Source organism: Lepidothrix coronata, unplaced genomic scaffold (assembly GCF_001604755.1).
Source record: "Lepidothrix coronata isolate B3197 unplaced genomic scaffold, Lepidothrix_coronata-1.0 Scaffold31, whole genome shotgun sequence".
NCBI classification, from domain to species: Eukaryota; Metazoa; Chordata; class Aves; order Passeriformes; family Pipridae; genus Lepidothrix; species Lepidothrix coronata.
The window spans coordinates 4,797,366-4,822,917 of record NW_016690211.1 but is presented as its reverse complement, the minus strand read 5'-3'; the positions used below and the strand labels follow the sequence as shown (position 1 = coordinate 4,822,917).

General features: G+C 41.7%; 1 protein-coding gene across 1 annotated transcript; it reads right to left on the bottom strand.

Moving 5' to 3' along the window:
- Window positions 1–3,131: 3,131 nt before the first annotated feature.
- Window positions 3,132–10,029, bottom strand: FST (follistatin). Its single transcript, XM_017811366.1, has 6 exons — window positions 9,679–10,029; window positions 7,449–7,640; window positions 6,818–7,036; window positions 6,230–6,454; window positions 4,968–5,198; window positions 3,132–4,249 (listed from the first exon to the last, which is right to left on the bottom strand). The coding sequence occupies exons 1-6, from the start codon at window positions 9,758–9,760 to the stop codon at window positions 4,167–4,169; spliced, it is 1,032 nt and encodes a 343-aa protein (XP_017666855.1). The 5' UTR covers window positions 9,761–10,029; the 3' UTR covers window positions 3,132–4,166.
- Between the last annotated feature and the right edge of the window lie 15,523 nt (window positions 10,030–25,552).

The window sequence follows — 25,552 nt, the reverse complement described above, 5'->3', positions numbered from 1 at the left end:
GGAGGAGAAGCAACCTGGATTCTGGCCCCTGCTTCAAGCACTATTTATGTATGTTACTCAATTACAAATGCAAAATGTGTAGGCAGCCCCTGGAGCAATAACCCAGGACTTCCTCTTCAAAAGGAGCACCTATTAGGGTTGCAAATTATCCTCTCTCAATGAATCTTGCTTCCAATACAGAAGTATGGTTTCAGCAGGCATGACAGACAGTTCTCCAGCCTGAGATTCACCTTGAGTTGGTGCTGGATGCATTCTTGGGAGATGTGGGAAAGATCTCCTCAGAAAGAGACTGGCAGTGAATCTATATCTCCCACTTCAAGGGCAAGTGCCTTATCTACAAGTATGATGTTATGTAAAATGTTGGCAGTTATGCATCCACAACCTCTGGACATGTTTCTGGGAGAAAGTCTCTGGGGCTGTTGTGCTTCATGATGAGGCTTCATGATGTATGTTAGGCATGCTCAGAAGATACTTCAAGAAGCCTTTCAGGTGATGCCACACCTGCACATCACAAGCAGGCTTTGGTGCAAGGTAGGTTTCAAGATTTTCATCTATATAGAAATAGCAGGAGCAATGAGAGATGCAGTATCAGAACTTAGATAATTTTATCAGCAAAAACATGATGTAGATTTTTGTGACCATTTAGCGTACATGTATGTGCTCGTGTAAATATACCTTCCTGGCATTTTTGTTCCTTTTTTGAATTTATCTCCCCAAGTTATTTTGTCAACTAGTAGCAAGACATAAAATTAGAACTCAGCAATCCTGCTATGCTACAGTCTCTCTGTAAGACATGTAAATATATTTACAATTAAAACCAGTATTTTAATGTTTTTGTTTTGTTGGAAATGCAGTAGCTGGCACTAAACTGAAGAAAAATCTTCTCTGATATTCGCCATATCTATTAAACATGTTGTTTCTATGTCATTGTCATGTATTAGTTCCTTGAGAGACTTTCCAATAGATTCTTTTTCCATACCTTTGTTCTCCTGGCCCTCGTTCTCTTTTATTCTGGGTTCTTTTCCCCCAGGAGATCAAAATCCTGCTCCCTTTGCTGCTCTCATCATGATCTTCCTTCCAAAGAGACTACTTGTCTAAATGACATAACAGGAGGATGAAGGGCAAAATTTTTTTGCTATTATTTTAAATACAATATTATAAATGCATGCTTGTATTTTTTATATATTCAGAGATGAATAAATTATGCTTGCTTTGAATAATCTAAACAACCCATAACAAATTAGAGTTTCCTATATAGTGGGAAATATACAGAAGACTACAGCAGGAAGATTCTTTAAATATGATTTTTATATAAACTAAAGGATGAATCAACTATTCTCAGACCTCAGCTCAGCAAGTACTTAAAATATCATTGAATAAAGCGCTTAAGTATTTTTTAAGTTTTATGGAGTACGATAGAGAGTTTTTTTTTAGTGGGGCCTTATTTGTGAGAACAGCCTGACTCAGGTAGCATAAAACACTATTTTGATTCCTCCTGTACTTACGCTGGTTTCCTCTCATCAGTTCATTGTATTCGTAGGCAGTCTTAAAGGTGTGTCCAGTCTAAATATAGGTTGACCAAAAAGAACTTCTGAATTAAACTTCCTTTTGGGAGAAAAATAATTTCCAAGTGATAGTGTGCTCTTAGATGGTTTGTTGGTTTGGGGGTTTTTTTGGGGTTTTTTTTGGTTTGGTTTGTCTTTTCTGCATCTTGAATTTGGGCAAGTAGACCTTGTTTTGCTTTTTCTATTGGCCATCTAAATTGACCTGAAGTATAGCAAAAATTCAAATGCATATTCAAAACCTCCTAGAAGTGTGAAAGTAAAAAAGGACCAAGAAACGTGTGTCATCAACACACTGGAGGGAGAGGATGCCATCCAGAGGGACCATGACTTGAAAGGTGGCTTGAGAGGTGGGCTTGAGAGGTGGGCCAATGCAAACCTCAAGAAGTTCTACAAAGCACAGTGCAAGGTCCTACACCTGGGTCAGGGTAATCCTCGACACATCTACAGGTTAGGGGGAGAAATGATTGAGAGCAGCTCTGTGGAGAAGGACTTGGGGGTGATGGTTGATGTGGAACTCAACATGAGCTGGCAATGTGTGCTCACAGCCCAGAAAGCCAACAAAATCCTGGGCTGTATCAAAAGTAGCATGGCCAGCAGGTCAAGGGAAGTGATTTTACCCCTCTTTTCTGCTCTTCTGAGACCCCACCTGGAGTGCTGCATCCAGCTCTGGTGACTCCAACATGAGAAGGACATGGAACTGCTGGAACAAGTCCAGAGGAGGGCCAATGTCATTGATAAGAGGACTGGAGCACCACCCCTATGAAGACAGGCCGAGAAAGTTGGGGCTGTTCAGCCTGGAGGTTATGTGGAGACCTCATTGCACCTTCCAGTAAATGAAGGGGGCCTCCAGGAAAGCCAGAGAGGGACTCTAAATCAGGAACTGTAGTGATTGGACAAGGAGTAATGGGTACAAACTGAAAGAGGGGAAATTAATATTAAATGTATAGAAGAGACTCTTTACTGTAAGGGTGGTGAGGCATGGGAAGGTGTTGCCTGGACAAGTTGTGCATGCCCTACCTCTGGAACTGTTCAAGGCCAAGCTGGATGAGGCTCTGAGCAACCTGGTCTAGTGAAACGTGCTCCTGCCCATGGCAGGGGGATTGAACAAGATAATCTTTATGGTTCCTTCTAACCCAAACCGTTCTATGATTCTATGAAAGTACCTGAAGAGGTTGTGGATGACCCATCCTTGGAAGTGTTCAAGGACAGGTTGGATGGAGCTCTGAGCAAACTGGTCTAGTGGAATGTATCCCTGCCCGTGGCAGGAGGGTTGGAACTAGATGGTCTGTAAGGTCCCTTCCAATCCAAACCATTCTGTGATTCTATGAAATGACAGACTTTTTATGTGGAGGATTGAGAGGAGAACAAAAATGACAAATCTCTTCTACTCTATCATTGTACTTAGACTTAAAATTAAATAGTAATGAACTGGAGACATTGCTTCTATCTGAAAAAAGGGTTTCTTATATCAGTGTGAGCCAAGAGCTGTCACCTTAACACTTGGTGCATAGTGAACAAGACTCTAGAGGACAGAACCCTTTAGAGTGAAAGACTGAGGACTGCACGTAGGGAAAATTCCACTTTTTATTTTTTCACTCATCATTTATTTACAAATACACATTATAACTTTTATATACATTGCACATTTACATGGTAGAAAAGTACAAAACTATATATTTAAATGAATTTATATTTAACTCGCCATGTTTGAAAATATAAAATTGCATCAGAAAAAAAGTATTATGAAAAGCAAGAAACTTGAACTGATAAAGCTTTGATATAACTTTTAGCAACACACTGATTGGGAAAAGAAAACTTTGAAAGTGGTACTGCAAGACCATCTTAAAGGAAACACCTGATAAAACACTTATGCATGTTACAAACCCCTCCCCCAAAACAACCAGTAAAAATAAAATAACCCCCTTATTCTTATTACAGTTATTCCTGTAGCTGTTATCGACTTTCATAATCCAAGATCTTCAGATACAGAATTTGTATAGCACAGTATAAACTCTCAATACACTGAGATCACTTCAGTATATGTGATCAGAAGTAGAGAAAAATTAAGGGGAAGAAGTTTCCTTAAAAATCACCCCACCGCACCCTGAAAGTATACTTAAGTCAGTTACAATGCCTTTTGGTCAGTCAAGATTCCTTGTAAACAAGAACACAGGGATCTTTAATGTACAGAACCGGCAAGAAGAAAATCCAATAAATAAACATAACAGAAACTGACATGCAAGTTTGTTAAAGTGGAAGTTAACATCAGTGAAACAAAGAGATGAGATTATGTGGGTAGACTCTAAGGAATAGTTATAGTTTACAAGAAAAAAGAAAAGCTTTAATTTACAAGCAAGAGACCTCACAATAAATAACACTGCTCTTCCCATAACGAATAAATTTCTTCAAAAAACAAGGTGTACAGTCAACCAGACATTTTATGTATAAATTATAAAACATGACACAGTATAAATAAATGTCTACGAGACTCAACTATATGTATACTTTTTTTTTTCTCCCCAAAATAAATAAGCATACACTTATTTACAGTATGGACATTGATTTTTGTGCCCAATGGCTGTTTCAATAGTGATGGAGGTTTTACCACTCTAGAATGGAAGATATAGGAAAGCTGTAGTCCTGGTCTTCATCTTCCTCTTCATCTTCTGGGTCTTCATTAATGGCTAGATGGGGGAATATAGGGGAGCTGTTGTTTAAATAAGGACAACAACAGCGCAGAAGCAGCTCAGTGCATGTTTTCAAAGCCCTCTGAACAGCCATAATACAGCGTTGCATTTTATGCGACTTGTAGTGAGATGCTCTTTGGCATCTGCTGTTATGAAATAAGGTTTTTTATATGTAATCTATGAAGTCATAACTGCAGAAAGTTCTGAAGAATCAATGGCTCAGGTTTTATTGGCAGATTCCTGAAATCAAATACAGAGCGCTCAGGTGTTCTAGGTTTAATTGCTTTGTGTCCTTCATTCAGAGTTAGTAGAGGCAACTGTGCTAAACCAGATGCCCCTGTGCTACCTTTAAGCTTGTTCTTTTGGACCGAGTTAAGAGTTTATCCAGATGTTAATAAAGCAATCAGCAAAGCACACGAGAGCAGACAAAGTACGAAAAAGTCACTAGAATTACAATCCTCGGGCAACACCTTTCTGATAGAATGGCTTGTCCTTGGAACATCCCCAAAACTCCAACTTGAAGGCCAGCTCGTTGTTGGAGATCTATTGCATTTTATCAGCAACAAAAATGTGTGCGTGATAGATAGATACTTATACTCTACTGTACCTTGAATCAATAAATCAAGCTTTCTTATGTTTAAAGGTGTAAGTCTTCATTACCTAGGTATCGCCTTCAGAAGCTTTAAGTGTCTGCAGAGTTAAAAATCTCACTTACAGTTGCAAGATCCAGAGTGCTTTACTTCTAGAAGCACACCCATTGAGCAGGCTGCCTCTTTCATGGCACACTCGCTTGGGTAAGTTGTGTTATCACTGGCACAGACTGCCTCTTCTGACTTGCTTTCGGGGCAGAGCTCATCGCAGAGAGCACACCGACCTCTACCAACCTTAAAATCCCACAGGCATTTCTTCCCAGCAGTGCACTGAATGTCTTCACAGGATTTGGCTTCTAAAAATACACACAGGATACTAGGGGTAAGTGAAAAGACAAAGCAAAAAGAAAAACAATGACCAGCAACCCCAAAAACCCCCTTTCCCCTGTGAACTGTGAAGAAACAAAGCTCAGATGTAGTACATGTGATGATACTTGCTGATTTTGCTCAAGCAAGTATTCCCTTGGACAACATTACCTGTCTATGTATGGGGGAGGAAAGACAGCTGTGCCAGCAAAGTTTTGCCCTGGGAATACAGAATTACATTTGCCTATTGTACATGACTTTCCTCCTCCATTTGATGTCAGTGGAAATTCAGCTCCCCAAATTAACAGTAAATTCAGGATTTGTCAACAGGTCCAGCATTTCTAAATCTATTATTTTTAAACTAACCCACAGAGAATAGTTGTCTACAAGATTTGAAAGGGAATTCACCTCAACCTATGCCAACTAAAAGCAACCTGAGGCTCCCGTGAATTACCCCAGCAGTTTTGGGGAGCAGAGGCTGCCCTGCAGGTGCTTCATTGTAACACACTGAATATCAGTCATTTCTGGAAATCACAACACAGAATGTCAGGGTGCACAGAGATTATTTTCCTATCTTCACCCACCAACCGTCTCTAAACTCCACAATTACTTCTAAAGAGGAAAAAGTGATCAGATGTTTCCAATTAAATTAACATAATCTTTGCCAAGACCACTTGAAGACAATTGTTTCCAGGAATCCAGACCCACTGGATACCGAGACCTTGTTATATAACCATGTCATCATCTATTTCATGGCGGCTGCTTCTCCCTTGGATACTAATGTCAGCACCCACAGCCAGAGCAGGATCAGGCCCTCTTCTCCCTCATCTTTTTTGCTATCTTTTCCAGGAAAAAGTTCACCCTGTCTCTCTTCTTTCTAGAGGGTAGTACTAACCCAGGTTGCTGGAAGTCTCTTCCTCACCAGCAATAACTACATCCATCCAGTTGCACACACTGGATACTCTGAAACGGGTGACTGAGGAAGTTTCCCCCATCCTTACCCTCCTACTAAGATACGTACTGATGCATTTTCCTTCGTAGGCTAATCCGATGGATCTGCCCAGCAAGCAGGTGGCTTTTCTCAGGTGGCAGGCACTGGCGTAAGTTATGCCATCATTCCCACAGAGATACTGTTCAGGGGAGGTAGGCTCTGGACAAATTCGATTACATGTCACGCAGTAGGCATTGTTGGTTTGGTCAACCACACACGTGGAGCTGCCTGGGCACAAGACATCCCTGCAGGTCTCTGAAATGCAGACAGAAACACGCAATGATTAGTAAAAGATACCGTAGTCCCAATGAGGAGTAAACAGGTGATGCAACAAAACAAATGATCAGATAAAAGCCTTTAGCAGCTCTCATTTAAGGGCCGCTGGAGGAAGCCTTCCCATCTCTGGGTAGCTGGTGGGACACAAATGCTGATAGACTATGAGGAACTCTCAATTCATTACATCCTTGTCTGTTGAGCATGGTCTAGTTACCATCTCCTAACCTTTGGAACATCACTCTGGTTCCTGTGGGGAAGTACATCCAACAAGTCCTCCATCCTACACTCAAGATACACACCCTTTGGCATTTGAGGGAGATTGGATTAGATTTGCAAACCTACTTTTGCATTTGCCCTGATACTGGACTTCAAGTTCGGGCTGTTCTTTACATCTGGCTTTGAGAAGGGCACACTCGTTCCTGTAGGTTTTCCCATCTAAGCCACACACGGGGCCCTTCCAAGTGATATTAGAGCAATCCGGAGCACAAACACACCGAGGTTTGTTCTTCTTATTCATTTTACATTTCTTCCCGGGTCCACAGTCCACATTTTCGCATGTTTCTGATGGAAGGAAAGAAGCACCACTTTAGTACCTAGTGTGCAGAACAGACCTGGTGTCAAAACTGCTTAAAGAACAAAAAGACACCATGAACCCAGAGCACAGAGGGAGAACACCTTTCCCCACCCCCATCCAGAAAACACTACTCGAGCTAAATCCCCTCTCCAGTGAGGGCAGGGGGAAGAAGAAGTGGCTCTCTCCTCCTCACGATATGCAGGGCGGACGGGCAGAAATGGGAGTCCCCTTCCCGATTCCGAGGCTGGTACGAGACGCCCCTCAAAGCCCTACTGAGGAAGAAAGCGGGAGGACCGCGCTGCCCTCCCTCCCAGTTCTCTCCCCCGCTCCTCCTCCCCCCAGCCCAGCCCCTGCGTGAGCCGCTCCTCCGCTCGGAGCAGCTCGCCAGCACCCCCTTACCTTTGCACGGGATGCAGTTTGGGGCTCCCCCATTAAAAATCATCCACTTAAAAAGCGTGTTGTCGTTGACGTCCTCCGCCGTCCAGGACGTGGTCAGGCGGCCGCTCTTGCAGCACTCCTCTTTGCTGAGGTCGGTTTTGTAGAGGACCTGGCAGCGCCCGTTCCGCGCCTGCCGGAGCCAGCAGTTCCCAGCTGCAGGGCGGGGGGCAGGAGGGACACCCAGACGGATCAGTGGCGGTCACCAGTGACCCAGACATAGCACGTGCGCCTTGCCGTGACTTTTACTAGACTGTTTCCTTTTATTTGTCCGGTTCATAACCCGCAGCTACTACGGCCCATTTGGAAGCGCAGTTTAAAAAACAAACAAACAGATGCTCCCTCTCCCCTTCCCCCCCAAAAACCTCAAACAACCAAACAAAAAAATTGCCCCAAACCCACAAAAGAACAAACAAACAAAAAAATACCCCCAACACACACACAACCCTCCGCCCCCCAACCCTAAACAAAACAAACTAAAAGAAAGAAAAGACCCAACCAAAACAGGACGAGACAGTTTTCCGAGATATTTATTCCATATGTAGAGCAGAAGGAGCACTGTCGACACGTGACAGAGGCTTGAAAAGGATGTGCATTTAAAAGGGAATAAAAAGAAAATCGCGCTTGCAAATTCCTTCCTCCTCCCCCTGCCCTCTCCTCCTCACCGCGGCTGCACAGCAGCATTGTTTTACTGCCGCACAGTTTCAAGTCCCAGCCCATTTTGCAATCTGCACGAACTGGGAACATTTGCTGTTAGAGAAGTCTTTCGAAATCCCCACATTTTGCTGCTTCTATTAACAAATGTCTTTCCTTCACTAAAATAAGTCAGCAGAGTTCCAAAAAAAAAAAAAAAGGTGAGCAAAGTACATAAAATACAAGGTCACTTTGAGTAGGAGGTCCCTACAGAGTTTTAAAAATCGATCAAGCTGGAAAAGTTATAAATACCACCTCTCCTGCAAGCATTTTAGAGGAAAGTACACTATCTTTACACGGGATAGAGTGGCTTTTGTTGCGGTTATTTTTTTCCTTTTTCTTTTTCTCCCCCCCCACCCCCCACCCCCCCAGTATCCTTGTTATTTGTGGAGTCAAGCCAAGAATATTAGTCCAAGCAACTCCCTTTTTTTTTAGCTGGAGCATTTTGGTTGTGATGAGTCTCTCGTGAATAGCCAATGTGACTTCTCCAGCAACTCAATACCAATTGATTCTGCTGCTAATCTAGCCAGGGCTCGATCCTGTCTCCTTACTCCAATAGGAATGTACCGCAGAGAGGGGTCAGGATCGACCAGCCGAGATGTCGCTGGGCGCGGTGAAAGACTCCCCCCTCGCTAAAATTCATCGAACAAACAACGCCCTTAAAAAAAAATATTTCGTGTCTCAGAGTTGCCTACATTAGATTAATTTATGCTCTATATCGGTAGTGGGGGAGATAAAAAATAAAAGGAAAACAATATAAAACAAACAACGGTGAGGCATCCAGGTTGTGGTTGGAACACGGTCAAGATAAGGGAAAAAGCCCCAAAACTGAAAATCAATATTCCCTTGTGTCGAAAGAGGGCTCTTAAGAGTTGTCAATATCAGGTTCGAGTTTGTTTTGTTCGTACGGTGAAGAAAAAAAATAAACCAACAACTTATTAAAGCACTCTCTTCAGTGCAGGAGAATTTACAACGCTAATATTTATTCACACACACACACGAAGTAGGGAGGAGGAGGAAATCCCAGTATTAAAGGAATGTCAGTAAAATGACCACTTATTGGTTTCTAAAAATGTCAGCTGTAATCGTGGGGTTCTCCATCACCACCTTCCCTTCAGTCAGTCAGTCAGTCAGATGAGATAAAAATCTGAGCTAAATTACCAGCAAACTTTGAGCAGTCATTCGGGAGCCGAGACTAGGAAAGAAAGTTCCCTCTCGATGCTGCTCTTCATTAATGCTGGATAATAACAATAAATACCAAGAAACATCCTATCTGTCCTCTGTGCCTGTGCAGAGCAGTGCGAAGATCCGATTAAAAAGGGATCTAAATGACACCTCTGCACCTCAGTATAAAGCAATCACATGCCCACAGTTAACTTCTGTTCTGTTGGACCTTGGAGAGAGGCGTTTAACACCGCAAGCAAACTAAACCGTGCCCGAAAGAGAGAGAACAATAGTAATAATAAAGAAACATATCTGCGAATAAACAATCTGGTCTTACCCTGCACTGTGTGATCTTCCATGAAGTGGCACAGAAACATCAGAAGTAAGAGCATGCCGGGGTGGATTCTCTGATTTAACATCCTCAGTATAGCAGCGAGTGAGCGAGACGCAGAGAGAGCGTGAGGGGGAGTATAGAGGGAGCGAGCACTAGCCAGCCTGCTTATGATCGCTCTATTGAATGAACGTCAGGCTCTGAATGCAGTCTCTCTTTAAATCTATACGGGGGTCCTAGCTGTCTGCGGTGGGCGGTCTCCTAATGTGTGTGTGTGTCTCCTCGGGGGTGGGGAGATTTAAAAAGTTCAGTGTGAATCAGGTGACATTTTCCACCTTCTGGAAACCCTCTCCAATTATCCGCTCTAGGTGCACGAACACACAGGCGCGCACCCGCGCAGCCCCGCGCCGCAGAGTCACCGGCGGGGACAGCGGCGAGAGGCGGCGCCGCGCGCGGCCGCGCCAGCGCCGGGGGGGGGGGCGGGCTGGAGACCCGCGGGGGGTCGCGGCCGCCCGAGGGAGGCCCCTGGTTCCCCCTCGACGGGTCCGGGGTGTTACCGGAGCGCGGAGCGGCTCCTGCTCTCCCGGAGTGGGCTCCGCGGGCGCGGAGTGGCCGTGGAGGATCCATCCCGCTCCCCGCGCGTCCGGCGGGAGGAAGGCGGTTGGCAGGCGGACTGCTCGCTCGGCCCAGAGAAACCCTAAACTCCGACCGACCAACTCCAAACCTGAAAAAAAAAAAAAAAAAACAACAAAAAACCCCCAACAAAACCAAAAGACAGAACCGACTAAAACTTTAATACCTCGGGCCGTGCCCGACTGACAGGCTTTGCACTGGGAGAGCCCAGGAGGACGAGACGAGAACGGGGGCGACGTAGGCGGTCTCCTTTCAGAATCAGAAAAGATTGCAACATCGATAATGAACTTCTGGGGCACTAGTTTATTAAGCACAGTCTGGCATTATTCTCTCCTTAGAAAAGTTGGCGGTCTCTCATTTATAACATTTTTTGGCACCGCTGAATGAAACTGAGTAGGCGATATTTCCTTTTATACAAAACGATTACTTAACGGAAAATGGTATTGTTTATTCAAAAGCTGCCTTTTAAATTTCGATTCTTTCGCTTTTCTGAGCCACCAAAGCACAACAGACTGCGAAGTATGCAGACAGGAATGCCCGGACAGTGCCGGGTCAGGGGCCGGTGCGCCGCGGCCGCCCGCGTCCTCCGCCCGGCCCTCCTCACACCCCTCCTCCCCGCTCCCGCCCCCCGCCACCCCCTCCCGACCGCCCTCTCCCCACAACTGCAAATAACTCAGTGATAACAGATTTTTTTCCACCAACTGCAGGAGATAGTGCTAATCTTTTAATAAAAGATCCCATTACAATGGGATCTGTCTGGACAGACTATAATAGATCCAGAAATACAGCCGTGCTAATATTAGAAGACAGTTGTTTGGGTGCCTCAGGCCGGGCCCTGGTCCCGCTTTGAAAGTGGGCATGAATCACAATGTCCCTCGGTACCACCTGCGGTCACACGCATTAAGGAGCAGACTGGTAAATGATTGATCTCGCTGCATATTTTTTTTTTTTGTTATTATTATTATGATCCTGGTCCTGAGCATCCCGGGCATTTTGAGCACTTCTGAAGCTCCAGGACTCCACATCCTTTTTAATCTCTTCCCAAATTGGTGCCACTCTCCCCTGCCCCCCCCGCCTCTCCCTGACGGCTGCCGGGGCCGCGCTCATGCGGGAGCGCGTAGTGCCCTCTAACGGCGGCCACGCGCACGGCCGAGGGGCGCCCTGGACCCCCGGACCGCCTCTGCCCACGCAGAGGACGGATCCCGGGAGCAAGATACACCGAGGGGCATGTGCCCCCGACCCTCACAGGCTCGGCTCGGCCCGGCCGAGTGGCGGGGGTCAGCGGGCTGGGCTCGGGGCGCGGGGCTCGCCGAGGCGGGGCTGCGGGGGCCCGTCTGCCTTCGCCGCCCCCTCCCGGGCGCCCCTCTCGTGGTCCCGCCACGACCGGCCCCGCGGAGCTCCGTCCACCGCCGCTGCACAGCCCGGGGCAGCGTCGGAGCCGAGGGGTGTCCAGGGGATGTCCTGGGAGGCACCCGGGGGGATCCCGTTGGCAGAACGGGGCGCGCAGGTGGCTGTTCCCCTGCGGTGCCAGGAGTGCCGAGGGGTCAGGCTCACCTTCCCGTGCTCAGTTTGTGTATGTTTTTAGTAATTGGCCAACACGGCCAATTACGGTTTATCCTGCTAGTGTTTTCAATTATAGAGAGGCGTTTTCAGGCCATGTTCCTGGAAATGAAATGCTGGACGGGTCGATAAGGTTTGCACATGTGCTTCATGCGTGCATCATCAGGAGATCAATACGATTGCGCTGGTGTGGAGATTTGTATCACACCTGTTCTCTGACATCACATAGAAACAGCTGCTGTTTCTTTTGTTGTTTTCCTTTTTTTTGTTTGTTTGTTTTTTAAAATGCTGAATATTGGTTGTGTGAGTAAGAACATGTCAGGCATATATTGTATAATTCTACTTTCTCAATGTGTGTCTCCCTTTATGAATCCCTCCATCCCTATCTGCTTTGTCAAAAATCATATTTAAATTACTAAAAAACCAGTAGGGTCGATCTGTAACTGAACTGTCAGGCAGTACACAATAAGAGTGTTGTTTTTAGTCTGACAGGTTTTAAAACTTCTTACTACTGAGAAGTGTATGCATTTTAATACAGGGTTTTGGATGTGAATCTAATCTTTGGAGATGGCCTTGATCTTAGAATAATAAAACATTTTAAAAAACCCTGCTTATTCTAATATCTCAAACTTTCAGAAAATTCAGCTTTGGCTCTCAATTTACGCAAAATATATTTCTGTGTTCTATGTCCTACTTCTAATATAGCTCTAGCTACAGCAGACTCCATAATCCAAAATATTAACTGGCTGGCTTCTGAAGAAAATTGCAACAAAATACTGAGAAGGAAGGAAAAAAATCTGCAAGTGTAACCTTATGTTAACATATGCTATTAACACACATACACACACATACATACATACACACATACATACATACATATACCTATGGGGAATATTTATTTTGTGATAAGTCAGTATTCACTCTACTAGTATAATTTGTTTCTGTTTATTCCTTTCCCCTCACTGTGCTGCCTCTCAACAGAAGAGAGGTTTCTTTTATCAAGAATGGACCAGCTCAGAACCCTCTCTTTGATAGGGACAAGACCTGCAATAAAGTTTTTCAAGGATGTGGATAGGACTCCAGGCTGATTCCAAACCTGATTTGGCTGATTCCAAAACTGATTCTTTGGAAGGGATCTGGATTTTGAACAAAGAAAAATGTAAAGGCCTATCCTGGCAATCCCCAGTCTAACATTCAAGGGAGCAGAAAAAGCCTCGAACACCATCCTGTGGTCCTGGGTGTATGTATGCATCATCCCATGCCGTTTGTTACAAAACTGACCTCTACCACAGAGCAAGTACTCAAATAAAGGTAGAACGTCCTCTTCTGGTAGAAGAGAAGACTTGTTACCTTCCTTTATTGCCATCTAATTATCACAAAAAACCCCCAGCCTGTTACTGGAAAACTGTGCTTTTACAAAGATTTCCCTCATTTTCCTCTCAGATATCAGATTTAAGGACTTCTCTGAGTACAGTTGCATTGTTCCACTTGGAAAACTTTCCTTCCCTCTCCCCCTGCCTTTTTTTTTTAAATGTAGGGTAATACAATTCTTCAACAACCTTTTCTGTAGAAATTTCATGTGCTGTTTCTCAGCATAAAACATAAAAAAATTGTATTACAAAAGTTCACTTCTTAATTTGACTGAGACTTTTCCATGAAAAACAATCAAACTGATTTCCAATAAAACTAACCTCTAAAATATATTAACAAAATTCTAATATTAGGCAGTGGGTATGCGTGCTATTACGTGAAATTATTCGTACACATCTATGAGACTATTAAACACAGAACTTGAATTGTATGCTATTGGTGAGTGTTGCACTTATTAGATGAACACACGTATGTTGAATAGTTGTTTTTTTCTTTAAATTGACCTAAAAGGTGATGTCTTTTTTCACATAATGGGCAATGGATTGAATAAAGAGCCAGTAGGGCTCTTGCCTAGTCACTATCTCTGGTAAAACTATTCATTCTGGTTCATACTGCAGAAAGGTCGTGTAGATGGGTGGCATTCATGTTTTAGGTCAGATAAAATTGACATATATGTGATATTAGCCACACTGACCCCTTTCCTATGTTTTATTGGTGATTCAGGGTGTAATAACAGATTTGTGTCTGTCTCTACAGTTTGGTAGATATTTTCCTCTTTCTGTAGGTCCAAACAGGACAAGCTGTCTTAGACACTCCAATGACATTTTCTTCTCTTGTATTGGCAGTACCACGAACTAGGACTGAGTAAGTCTTATTATTCCCTACCCGTTGCAAACAGGATGTGATGTGGCAAGAAGAGGTTTAATGTGTGAGTGGAATGAAAACAGGTTGTTAAACAAGTTGCGAAAGCTTACCAGGTTATTGAAAACTTGGACAAAAGTACAAAATTTTAGTAGAAAATGGGATTGGAAAAAAACTGTAAGGAAACTATTAAAGACCTTAACTATCTCAGGACGTGAAATGAAAATTTATAAAGGAGCCTACTGATCTACTGCTTTACTGACTTGTTGTTCAGATGCTCCTCTGTATAATTTCAGAGAATACAAAACAACTAGAAATGTGCAATGGAACATGGAATTTCTATGTCAGAAAAAGTCCTTTTGCTTTGTTGGGACAGTGTTTTCAGCAGCAACAGGAATTCTGACATAGATTCTAAATGAATTTTTGAAAACTTATAAAAGAAAAAAGAAAATGTAATTATTGTGAGAAAATGTATGTATTGTGAGAAACCTGCCCTAAATAGCACTTAGGATGCTACTATTGTAAAGAAATGCCTATATGCCAGAAAGACAGCACCACCAGATCCAAACAACGCATCTCCTCATAAAGGCTTAAGAAGTGACATAGTGAGAGGGAGCATGGAGAGTGCAAAGCTCTCAGATAGAACTGCCCCTGGAAGGCTATTTCAACCTTTGGCTGTCTTAAGTCATGTGCTAAGTGCAGAATGGCTCTTGTCCAGCTTCCTGATGGGCAAATTGCTTTTTCTACTTCCGCAACTCTGCCAAGTGAAGCTATGTCATTCTTGGTGACAAAACTTCAATTTTTTAAGTTGTAATTATAGACAAGGAGCGTAGTGTTTTAGGAATTGAGGGATTATGTGTGGGTTTTGCACTTTTAAGGTCTGGAACATTTTGTGTGGCAGACTTCAAGAGACATGTCAGTTGGCAATCAGTTGAAGCTGAACCAGGACTGGAGACTGAACCAAAGATAAAGTGAGGACAGATGTAGTATGTCGATAACTACTGCAAAAATTCACTTAATTTTTGCCATTACTTTATTTTTCTTCTTGTTAGTTTAATTCTATTAAAGTTAATGTGGAAGGCATATCTGATTCATTGGAAGTGTGGAGTCACATAACTTTCTAATCCAAAAAAGGCTATGTTTGAGTGTAGGTTCTGGATTGAAGCTTAAATGGAATAAAAATCACTGTCAAGCATGATACTCTTAGCCAGCTGTAACAAGCTGAGTACAACAAGGCAAAAAGTGTAGCAAATGTACAATTTCCAGCTCAATGCATGTATTTGGTGATGTACTGGATCTTGTTTCTAGTCTGACAAAGTTGGTGCTTGAGTGCATCAAAATTACAGTTTTGTTAAGAACAGATCATTAACGTCTTATTGTCTTTATTGCCCACCAAGAAAGAGGATCAGCTTTAATGGTTTAGTTTCAGACATTAATGGAACCAAATGAATAGTAGACTGCTGTTTAGCCACTGCAAGCTTATTGGGACATTATCAAAATTGTCTTACATGATACACATGTTGGTAAATCCCAAATGCTTCAAATGTCACCTTCTAGTACTGTGTTACACAAGTTGGTGAGGAAAGAAATGAACTGGACAGAGCCCTCAGTGAAAATAATGATTCAAATGAGACTAACTGTGACAAAGAATTTTAGAGAAGTTTAGGTCATGCCTGTTACGGAAGCAAAGAAAAGTTTTTTTTCTCAATTGTGATGAGCTGCTTTATTTTTATGAGAAGAAAAGGAGTGTATTTTAGGATCTGGTACAGAATCACACATGTATCTCATCTCATCACAGGTCATCAAAATATTCAGTCCATTAAAAAGCACATTTTTGCTCATATCCAGACTGCCAGTCCTTACATTACAGTACCCTTCTTCCCTGGATGTCTGGAAAAGGAGGTGATAGTGCACCTTCTGTACAGCAGATAGCAACTTCACTCACAGGTTTTCAGGGCATGGGTTTGAGCTTCTGCTTTCTTGTCTCTGCCCTGACCCTTACTGCTTCTCATGATCAGCCTAATCCACTCTGGTTTCCACTGGTCATCGGAGTGGGAGTGATGTCTGCAGGACCTCTGACTCTGAGAACTTACTCATCTTTAACAAAGTCGTTGTACAAGACTGTTGTGGGAGCAGGAAGAGTAAGTATGGAGATCACCTACATCTCTCAGATGAGAAGGTTTTAAAAGTAAAAGGTTTTAAAGGAAAAAGGCTTTAGCCATTTTCCCAGCCTGTGTACCTATCCTATGTGACTGGCTGCTGCTCCAGAAGTGTCTGGCATTACATCTGCTAGCCTTGTATGGATAACGGGAGTACGCTTGGACTTTGCAAATAACATTAACTGTCTTTATTTAGGCAACTGAATCAAGCACAGAACAACGTGCCCAAAGGCATATGGATAGCCCGTGGAACAGCAGGGAGAAACACCAAATCTTAACTAGGTCTATCTCCACTGGCCATCCTTTCTTGCTGCTGTGCTACTTTATCTCATTTATGCATGCAAAAATCCTTGAATTGGCCCCATGTTTTAAAATGAGAAATTATAAAGAAAAGTTCATTATTAAAAGAAAAATTGTTTCATTAATGCCTCATAAAATCCAGACATTCAAGATTTTGTCTATATTAAGTTGCTGCCTTTTATTTTTGCCTATTGCATTTACTGTTGATTCAGTTTTTTCTTTTGAAGATGAAAGAATTATAAGGTTTGCTTATGAAGTTTGTACCACTTTCTTTCTTTACATGCAGTGGAAGGTGACAGTGGTTTGGCCCATAGTCCAAGTATTCCTTGTTTCTAGCATCACTGCTCCACCCTAATTGCACAATCTTAAAAGTTCTTATTTCCAAGACTAAATTCAGTCTGTTTCTAGTCCCTTATCACACTCATTGACTGTATCCTGCAGAGCTCATTGAACTTTTTGATCATCCTTTATACAATCCATGAGGAAGAAGAAATTCTGTGGTGGTGATGGTGAGAAGGTAGTGTAATATCCTTTCCAGCTTTGTATATAAAGAAGACCATATCTGCAAATGGGAAAAGTTACAAAATTGATCCGTCAGAGCACCTAAATGCTTTTTAATCTGAATGCTGCAACAGTGCTATTCACTATGTAGGATCAAACCCAGCAAATCTGTGAGCCTTGGCAGGTCAATGCTTCTCTGTAGTGATGACAGTAATGGTTAACTAGAGAGTCACTTAGGCCTCATTCCTCTCACCAGAGGTTCTCATGAGTCTTTGCTTTTAAAGGTTGCTTGCCTCTGGGAGCTGCAGCGTTGCCAAGGTCAGGTGTTCTGAATGTATGCATATAGTGAGGCTTGACTCAAACAAACCAGCTTAAATAAGTGGGGTTTTCTGCAGTTATCTTTCTTTCATACTTTCTGTTTTCTGGATTCCAGTATCTAGCATTTTAAGAACATCTGTGTCCTTGATAGAAACACTAGATTTTCCAACTAGGAAATTTAGGCCTGCAAGGGGCCATGCTGTCCCTAAAAGATGTGAAAGCACAATAGCAAAAGTAACCTACTTTATGGAAACGTGATTGTCAAGAAAGGCACTTTTTTCATATTAACTTGCAGAAACTCAAGAGCTTTTAGTGGAGGAGCAGGGCAGAGGGAAGGGAAAGGATAGCATAGGTGTATGTAATGGAATAATTAGAACCTCCAGAGAAGACTATACCGTAGAGAATCAAACCAAACTATTGCTGTTAGATTTCCATTGGTGTTCATGGTATTTTGGCAGAGAAAATAAATTTTTTTAAAGGGTTCTTAGCAACAAACAGATAGTGAGGGAGTTTTTGAGGAATGATTGAAAATCTGAAAACATATTAATTTAAAACAATGTTCACAATGCTTAAAACCATGTTTAAAACAATGCTAAAGCTGACTTATAACTACAAAGAATTCATAAAATAAGAGAGACCTCTTGAGGACTAAGGATGAATTCCAATAACTCTGTTCTTCTTATATGTCTTTGATGTATGTGTAGCTTACCTATTGGAAAAATAAAAGGAAAACAGAGTAAAGGAAAGCATTTCTGAAAAGATCTGAATGAAAACTGATTTCACATCCGTTATGTGGAAACAAAGTACATTCATAGTGAGTGCTTTACCCAAAAAACCTTGAAGCATGCTGTAGTAACGTGCTGCTAGTAAAATACAAATTCTTAAAAGAATTCATTCTGAAGTATCTCAAAGATGAAGACATAACAAATCTAGACAGTGAGAGAGTAATTTAAGCATCAGTCTCTGTATGCTGTTTGGCTCAAACTGCAATATCCCAAAATTCAGTAGTGCAAGTAAAGTAACTGACGCTTTTGAGGAAAATGACAGCATACCAACAATGCAACTTGCAGTGTGTGGAACTACTTACAAGTGAAATAAAAATACTATTTTTAAGTTGTCTTGTTTAAAGATGCTCATAATTTTTAAGATCTTCTTTAAGCCTCCTGAAAACTTTGTTAGCATGTGCTCTTCATTTTTACCGTGCAGGAGGACAGTTGCAGGTGATTCTTGTTTTATCCTGGAATATTCTAATAAAGTGCAGTATGAGAGTGTTGATTCTATTAATCTTAATAAGAAAACCAAAAACCAGAAAATATCCAAAATGTACTTGGAACTTTTCAGATTTAAAATTATGGGTTTTTTTCACAGAAAAAGAAGAACTAATCCTGGACAAGTTTCAACCCCAAATTATAAAAAGTAACAACTTGACACATAGATAAATGTTAACAGATAAAAGTATGTCTGGATATGGAGAGAGGGGCTAGATAGCAGGGATTTATTTGCAATTACCTTTATTCTTTATTTTTTTCAATACTTTTGCTTAAAGTGTTAGGATGTTTGTGATTCAATTACAGAAATGTTCTTTTAGATGCAGCAACAAGATTATCTACAAATTTTATCTCTCTTCTTTGAACGTTCTTGTTTGGACATAACATACATGTAGAGCTGATGCCTGTTATTAGACCAGGACCCATCACTTTCTCAGCTACGTGGTTATTATGCATTACCTGATATTTAAGTCACACACTTCTACAGTAATTCTTTTTTTAATTACGTAAATATGTTTTATCTTATATGATTCTTTTTTTTGTGGAGAAGAGAAATCATTTACCACCTTCTTTAGTTGTAACATCTTACAATCAGACAAGTTTCCTTGTTCCATAGGCAGCACATTCAGGCTGAGAAAGATTTGTAGGGGGAGCTTTGGAAGCTCAGAGACACCGACAGAGGAAAGTGGGTTTTATGCTCTTAAATTACTCTTGCAAGAAAAACTAGTGGTGTGAAGTAGAGGCCGTATCTCTGTATTTGAACAAGGACAATTAGCACGCACTGAGGCAAAGCACACCGCCCCGCCTGTTGCTGCCGCCGCTTAGGCTTGTCCTTTCGGCATAACCCTCTAGTGGATCTGGATGGGATTTCAGTCTCATGTGGAAATGTCTCCAGTGTTGTCCGAACGCCGTGCCACCAGGATGCTGCCCACTGCAGCACTCCTGATGCTGACCGCTCAGAGCATCCTAGCTCTGACACCCTGAAAGGCTGTTCAGAAAGACAGATTTTTAACATGCAGCAGTCCAGAGGGGCATGTTTGCTGTGTCCTCTAGGAGTGTTCCCACCAAGCTCATGGGAATCCTATGGACTGAGGTTTATGAGACATGCTGCCCTCTCCTATGTCCTGCCGCTGCCCAGGTAACTCATGTCACAGTGAGGATTACAGGTGGATTCTCTAGTTTCCCTCATGAAGTCTCACCTGCTTCACTGTTGGTTTCTGAGATTTGGTGGCCATTTTTCTTTTGTAAAGATAACAGAAAATAGCAAACTTTTATGAACTGAATTCCTCGTAAAGTGCGTAAATAATAACCACCTGCAGAGATCCCGAGAGGAATGAAAAATGAAAATTCTAGAGGGAGTTTTTTTAGGGAGATGGGTGGAAGGGTGTCTTCATGACAATTCAGATTGCCAGTAGCTACTTCCTTGGTTCCCTCTAAGGAAGCTGAAATTTGATGTACGCAGGTTAGTTGCTTTCACAAAATAATTGTTACCACTGACTGGGTATATTAGCTACTGCCAGATTTAAAGGGATTATTCATCACATTAGAATTAGTTGGGAACCAAAGAAATGGATTTGATTTCTCCCAGGCCTCAGACAGTTAAGTATTTTGCAAGGAAATCTTCAGGTATCCACTGCTAAGCAATTAGGTGTTGGGTATAAGTGGACTACCATTGTGTACATAATGTTACTTGGCAAAGAAGACGGATTTGGGGTTAAAATAGAACATAACAGTTGGAAAATCCCTACTGGTCTTTCTTGTGTCATTCTAAGAAACTAATTTAATTTTTTTTTGTTCTGGGCCACTGTAAATTTACAGTAATGATAATAAACCTGCATGTTGTAATCTTAGTGTAATTATGAATGAAATATTTAGTCCTGGGTTATTTTGAAGCACTGCTGTCAAATACAGAATGTGCACCAAGTAGCTTCAGGGAAAATGCAGTCCCTGGCTCTGGGATCGTCTGTCTGATAACCTGGATGAGGGAGGATGCATCTGTGCACTGTGCTGCTGGTGGAAAGGGAGCCTGCCACTGAGAAGAGGAGGAACATGCTTCTCCTTGACATTATACTGTCCCCACTGTCACATCCTAATGCCGTGCAGGTCTGGTTGGGTGAGCTGAAATTACTGCACAAACAACTTTTGCCTTGTGACTGTTTTCCTCAGCTACTTGCCAACAGTGGGACAGAAGAGAAAGGGAGAAGTAAGGTGAGGCTGTGTAGGTGAGGGCTCAAACCAGGTAAGTGGAGGCATGGAGTAGTTTTTCATTTTGGCCCTGGAATCAAGATAGACTGAGACTGTACAAGCATTTGCGGCTCTGCTATTGATACGTTTATCCCTGAAAAGGTCAGTACTAGCACCATTTCTTTTCTGTCCCAAGTCACTGATGCTCACAGCTCTTTTCCATCTCCCCTGGGATACTCATTCCAGGGTTATTCAGAGCTTTGCCTCTCACTCTAACTTAAGTCAGTATTTTTAGATTTCAAGGAATCCTTGGAAAGTAGCTGTGCAATTTATCTTATCATTCAGGGATGTAGAATGACAGGCTTGGAGTACCTATGCTGTCATCTGTAGAGGTGTAACAGTGAAGATTCTGGCATAAGTAGCACATTTTACAGGTAGGTCATCAATTAAAAAAAATGCAAGAAACTTGGTCAATGAACAGACTTTACAGATGCAATGCACAGCCAGACATGACAGTTAAAATTAACATTTCAGCATTACCTAGCCACCTATATATTTCCTCAAGCAGAATTTGTAAAGGGCCTTGTGGAAGCACCATCTGCTGATTCCCAATAAGACTGGAAATACTGTGGAAACTTCCTGCTGCTGGTTCTGTGTTGAAATGGGCTCAGTGCTAAATGTTAGGCTTCCAGCCTAGATGCAGATTTGAATGGAAATGAGTTGTTTACGTTGCTCTTTAATTTATGGAATGCTTTTCTTTCCTGTGCAAGTTAGTGGAGAAAAACTACCACAACCTGAACTTCTCTGTGCTTTCCAAACCATCCTATATCATCTACGGGATCATTCCTGATACTTTTAATAATGACTCTTCATGATATTTATAAACATCCCAGGAAATTCCATTTCCTGATTACTTACATGATAATTATCCAAAACAAAACCACCTAGGACTAGTACAGGGGCAAGATGTGGTATATGCCAGTTGAATGCACTAGAGTCAAAAAGCAATGACTCATCTACAGATCTGTTCTTCACACTCATTTATAAACTAAAGGAAAAAGACTTGTCAAGGAAATAGGAGCTGAATGGATTTTCATAATCCTTTTTATGTAGAACGACATGGAATACATTAAAGCCAGAAATAGTGAAGGGGATGGGATATTTTCCTGCACTGAATAATATTTGAGAAGAACCAGAGCATCCTACTACATTATCAGATTTCTTTTTATATATGAACAACTCTGCTTCATCTTACAGGATTTAGTCTGAAGAGCTCAAGAGAGGGACAGGCGTTGTGCTTCAGTTAATGAGAATACTCTTAAGTAGTGGTGAGAGCCACTTCAAAACGCTGCAGAATAATTTTAGAGTAGGTAAAACATGCCTGTCTTCTTCAGGCTAGTTGTATAAATAAAGTTTGTGGGAGTATTCATCTGAGTAGAGTGAGAAATATTTGACCCATGATCTTACATATCAAATATCTTTATGTATTATTAACAATCTATAAAGCTGGACATAAAAATATGACTTGTTAATGCCAAACTTATGTCATGTGGAACAGGAAGAGAAAGAACAGAGTCTTTCGTATATGGTTTGACAAGACTTTTTCAATAAACTTGTAAGTGGCCCGTGGCCATAGGTGCAGATTATAAATTAACTTGGAGGCAGGTGTTTCCGTGGCTGCAGGGAAACTAGTGCCAACATGTATTCACAGACTGTGTCCACAATATCCCCACTAAAAGGACGTGCCAGTGCTTGCAACAGACAGCAAATGGAAGCAAGCTTATAATGTTGGAATAAATTTTCTATCCACTGAAACTAGACCTTGAACAATAAATACTATAGCTGGAAAATTATATTTGATCTCTGCCACCATTAAGATTCTATCTCAGGTGTTTTGCTTCTAATACTTCTGTTTCAATATCTAAAAACATAAAAGAGAGTGATTTTTTCCCCTCTCTTTTATTTGCTCCTCTCTGTCTCTCATACACACAAGATAAAGGTTAAAAGACAGGAAAAAAATTTGGTTCTTTATCTGGGACACAAAAATTACGACGCTGAGTGGGCTGGTGCCTGAGTGCAGTAGAATATCTCTTACTGAGATCAGCTCCACCAAAAGCTTCTAAAAAGGATCAAGAAACCCCAGAGCAGACAAATACTGAATAATGTGACCACAGAGAAGATTCTCCATTTAGGTAATCAGTCAGCTTTGTGTCTGAGTTATGCATCAATTCTCTCACTCTTACAGAGAGGGGCTCTGCCATATATAACTGCAGCATAATTGACTTGTCACAGAGTCTATGCCTTTTGAATCCTCCTAAATTCTTTGCCTGGGTTTTTACCTTGTAGTAATGAGTTTAACACTTAAATAAGCAGGTCTTTTCATCACTCCTAAAAATAACTTCTATTTTGATGGAAAAGTGAATGAGAAACATGTAATCTGGGACCACAGCCATTTAGATTCTTATCTCTGATCGTTTCCAGTATTGAATTCTCAAGAAAGGAGTGTGGAGAAAGCTATGATGTATAGCACAAAATGTTTGGAGCATTAGTTGGAAACATTTGGTGCTCTGTGCTTTGGTGATGCTTGTTTGTCACTGTGAGCTGTGTGCCAAGGCAGGGTGGTGGTGGTGGAGTGAGAAAGCTGGGGGATCTTCAGCCCCACTTTCTGCACCAGCAGTCAGGGACTGCAGTGTCCCAAGAGCTCCAGTGGCAAGGGATAAAGGTCCCTTCCAAAGACACGAGTGTTGTCCTCCTTGCCAGCCTGTGTTTGTGTCAGGGTGGTGTCTGAGGGTGGCAGGAGGCTGGGCTGCAGTAGAGTTGGGTGACACACCTGCGGGAGGGTGGCTTGGTCATAGATCTGTTACCCTCCTGAGCAAGCATAGGTTGCTGCCCAAAGATACAAGCCATTGAAATGCCACACTTGGGGCTATGTTATAGGAGTATTTCCTTTTAAAATGTGTTGCTTTTTAAATTTAATTGTCTCCTTGTTGTTTTATGGGGATAAAGGGTAAATAAGATTATTTTTGTTTGTTATGTAATTGCCTAGTGACCATCTGTGGGCCTCATTATGGCAGCCATGGTTCAAATTTAGAGTAATAGGCATCTCCTAATTCTCATATTGCAACATCTAAATAGACCAGACACATGAAGGGTAAGAAAAGTTGCAAAAAACGCAAGCAAAATAGTAGATTCAATTTACACCCTTTATATTATTTTATTTTATAGTATATCCTTGCACTGTGGGTGCTGTTTTATTTATTTCCAAGCTAAAGTGCCCTAACATTTTAAGAGTATAGAATCGTTCTCATGGCAATAATATTCTTATTAGCTGTCTCCAGTCACTTTCTATTTCTGTTAAATGCTTAGTTAGGTGGAGTAATCAGAACAAAACATAATATTCAATGTTAGGGCATAACGTATGATTTGCATAACAGCATTCAATATATTCAGTAATATTCCTTTTCATTTGCTGACCAAGGCAGTTGGAGCAGATGTTTCCCATGAGCTGTACACAATGACATCTAGCTGTTTTTCTTGAGTGTATAAGCAATATAGAAGTGGTTCAAATTATGCTTGCCATTGTATATTGCTTCCTGAATTAGTGTAGTAATATTATTTATTATCTGCTCATGGTCTGCCAAAAACCCTCATGTTTTTCACAATGGGCTGTGTAGAAGTGGATGGTGGAAGACTTTCCCTCTCTAAGACTGTGCCTTTTTATGAATATCTTACTATTTAAATAGATATTATTATTATTATTATGCAATACTTTTTATTAAATTATTATTAAAGCTTCCTTTGCTTTATTTTTGGACATGGAGAAGTTTCCAATAGCAGAGAAGGGCTGTAGGGAGCCAAGAGTTGGGAGGTTGTGTAATTACTACATACTCCTCATCTTTCATAAGACAAGCTTATCTCCAGACTGCCATTCTGCATGAGCTGAACACTTAGGCTTGTTAACTGAGTTCTGCTGCTTCCCTTTCCCTTTTCTGGAGCTCTGCCTGTAGGACAGTCAGCCACACTCTCTGTGGTGACTGCTAAGGGTGACTTTCTTCCGACCCTTTTTAAACAGACATTTGGGGTAGTATAAATATAAATAATTTAATAGACTCAAGCCAGCAGTTCCTAAAGCTAAAGCAACCATAGCACTGTGTTTGCAAAATAACAACGAAGCCAAGTGCATTCAGTCTTGAAGCTTTTGCCACGACGTACTATTGTGATTTAAGCCCCCCTCCCCCAACAGTGTGTAAAAAATCAATAGCTCATATGTACTTGTGAGAGAGTTTTATCTGCGGAGATCAAGAATACAGTTTCCCAAGTAGTGTAGCTCGGATAGCATTTGTTGTCACAATATTTGTACTTTTAATTTTTTTGAGAGTAATTTTGTTTGTGGACAGGGTTTATCAAGAGAATGAGTATTGTTGTGGTGTGTCTTGTGCTTTATTTTCAAGTAACAGAGTCACCAGTCAACTTCTGCACCTGCATATACCCTTTATTTTACGTTTTGAGGCATGAAAAGGAACAATGCTGCAGTGTCCAATATTGAGATGCATGGAGCTGGCTTCAAGGCAGTACAGACCTGTATGAAATGAGAAAGTTCGAGGGCTTTGTGAACTTTTATAGAGGATCAGAAGAAAGCTGTTTGGCACAGGTGTTTCTGTAATTGTGATACATTGGAAAATTTCAGCATGTTCAAGGGCACTTATGCTGTGGCTACAGCTGTTC

Coding starts and splice junctions, on each gene's coding strand:
- FST (XM_017811366.1), bottom strand. CDS start 9,760: ATGTTAAATCAGAGAATCCACCCCGGCATGCTCTTACTTCTGATGTTT. Junction 7,641..9,678: donor GGAAGATCACACAGTGCAGG/GTAAGACCAGAT, acceptor CCCGCCCTGCAG/CTGGGAACTGCTGGCTCCGG. Junction 5,199..6,229: donor CTACGAAGGAAAATGCATCA/GTACGTATCTTA, acceptor GTGTATTTTTAG/AAGCCAAATCCTGTGAAGAC.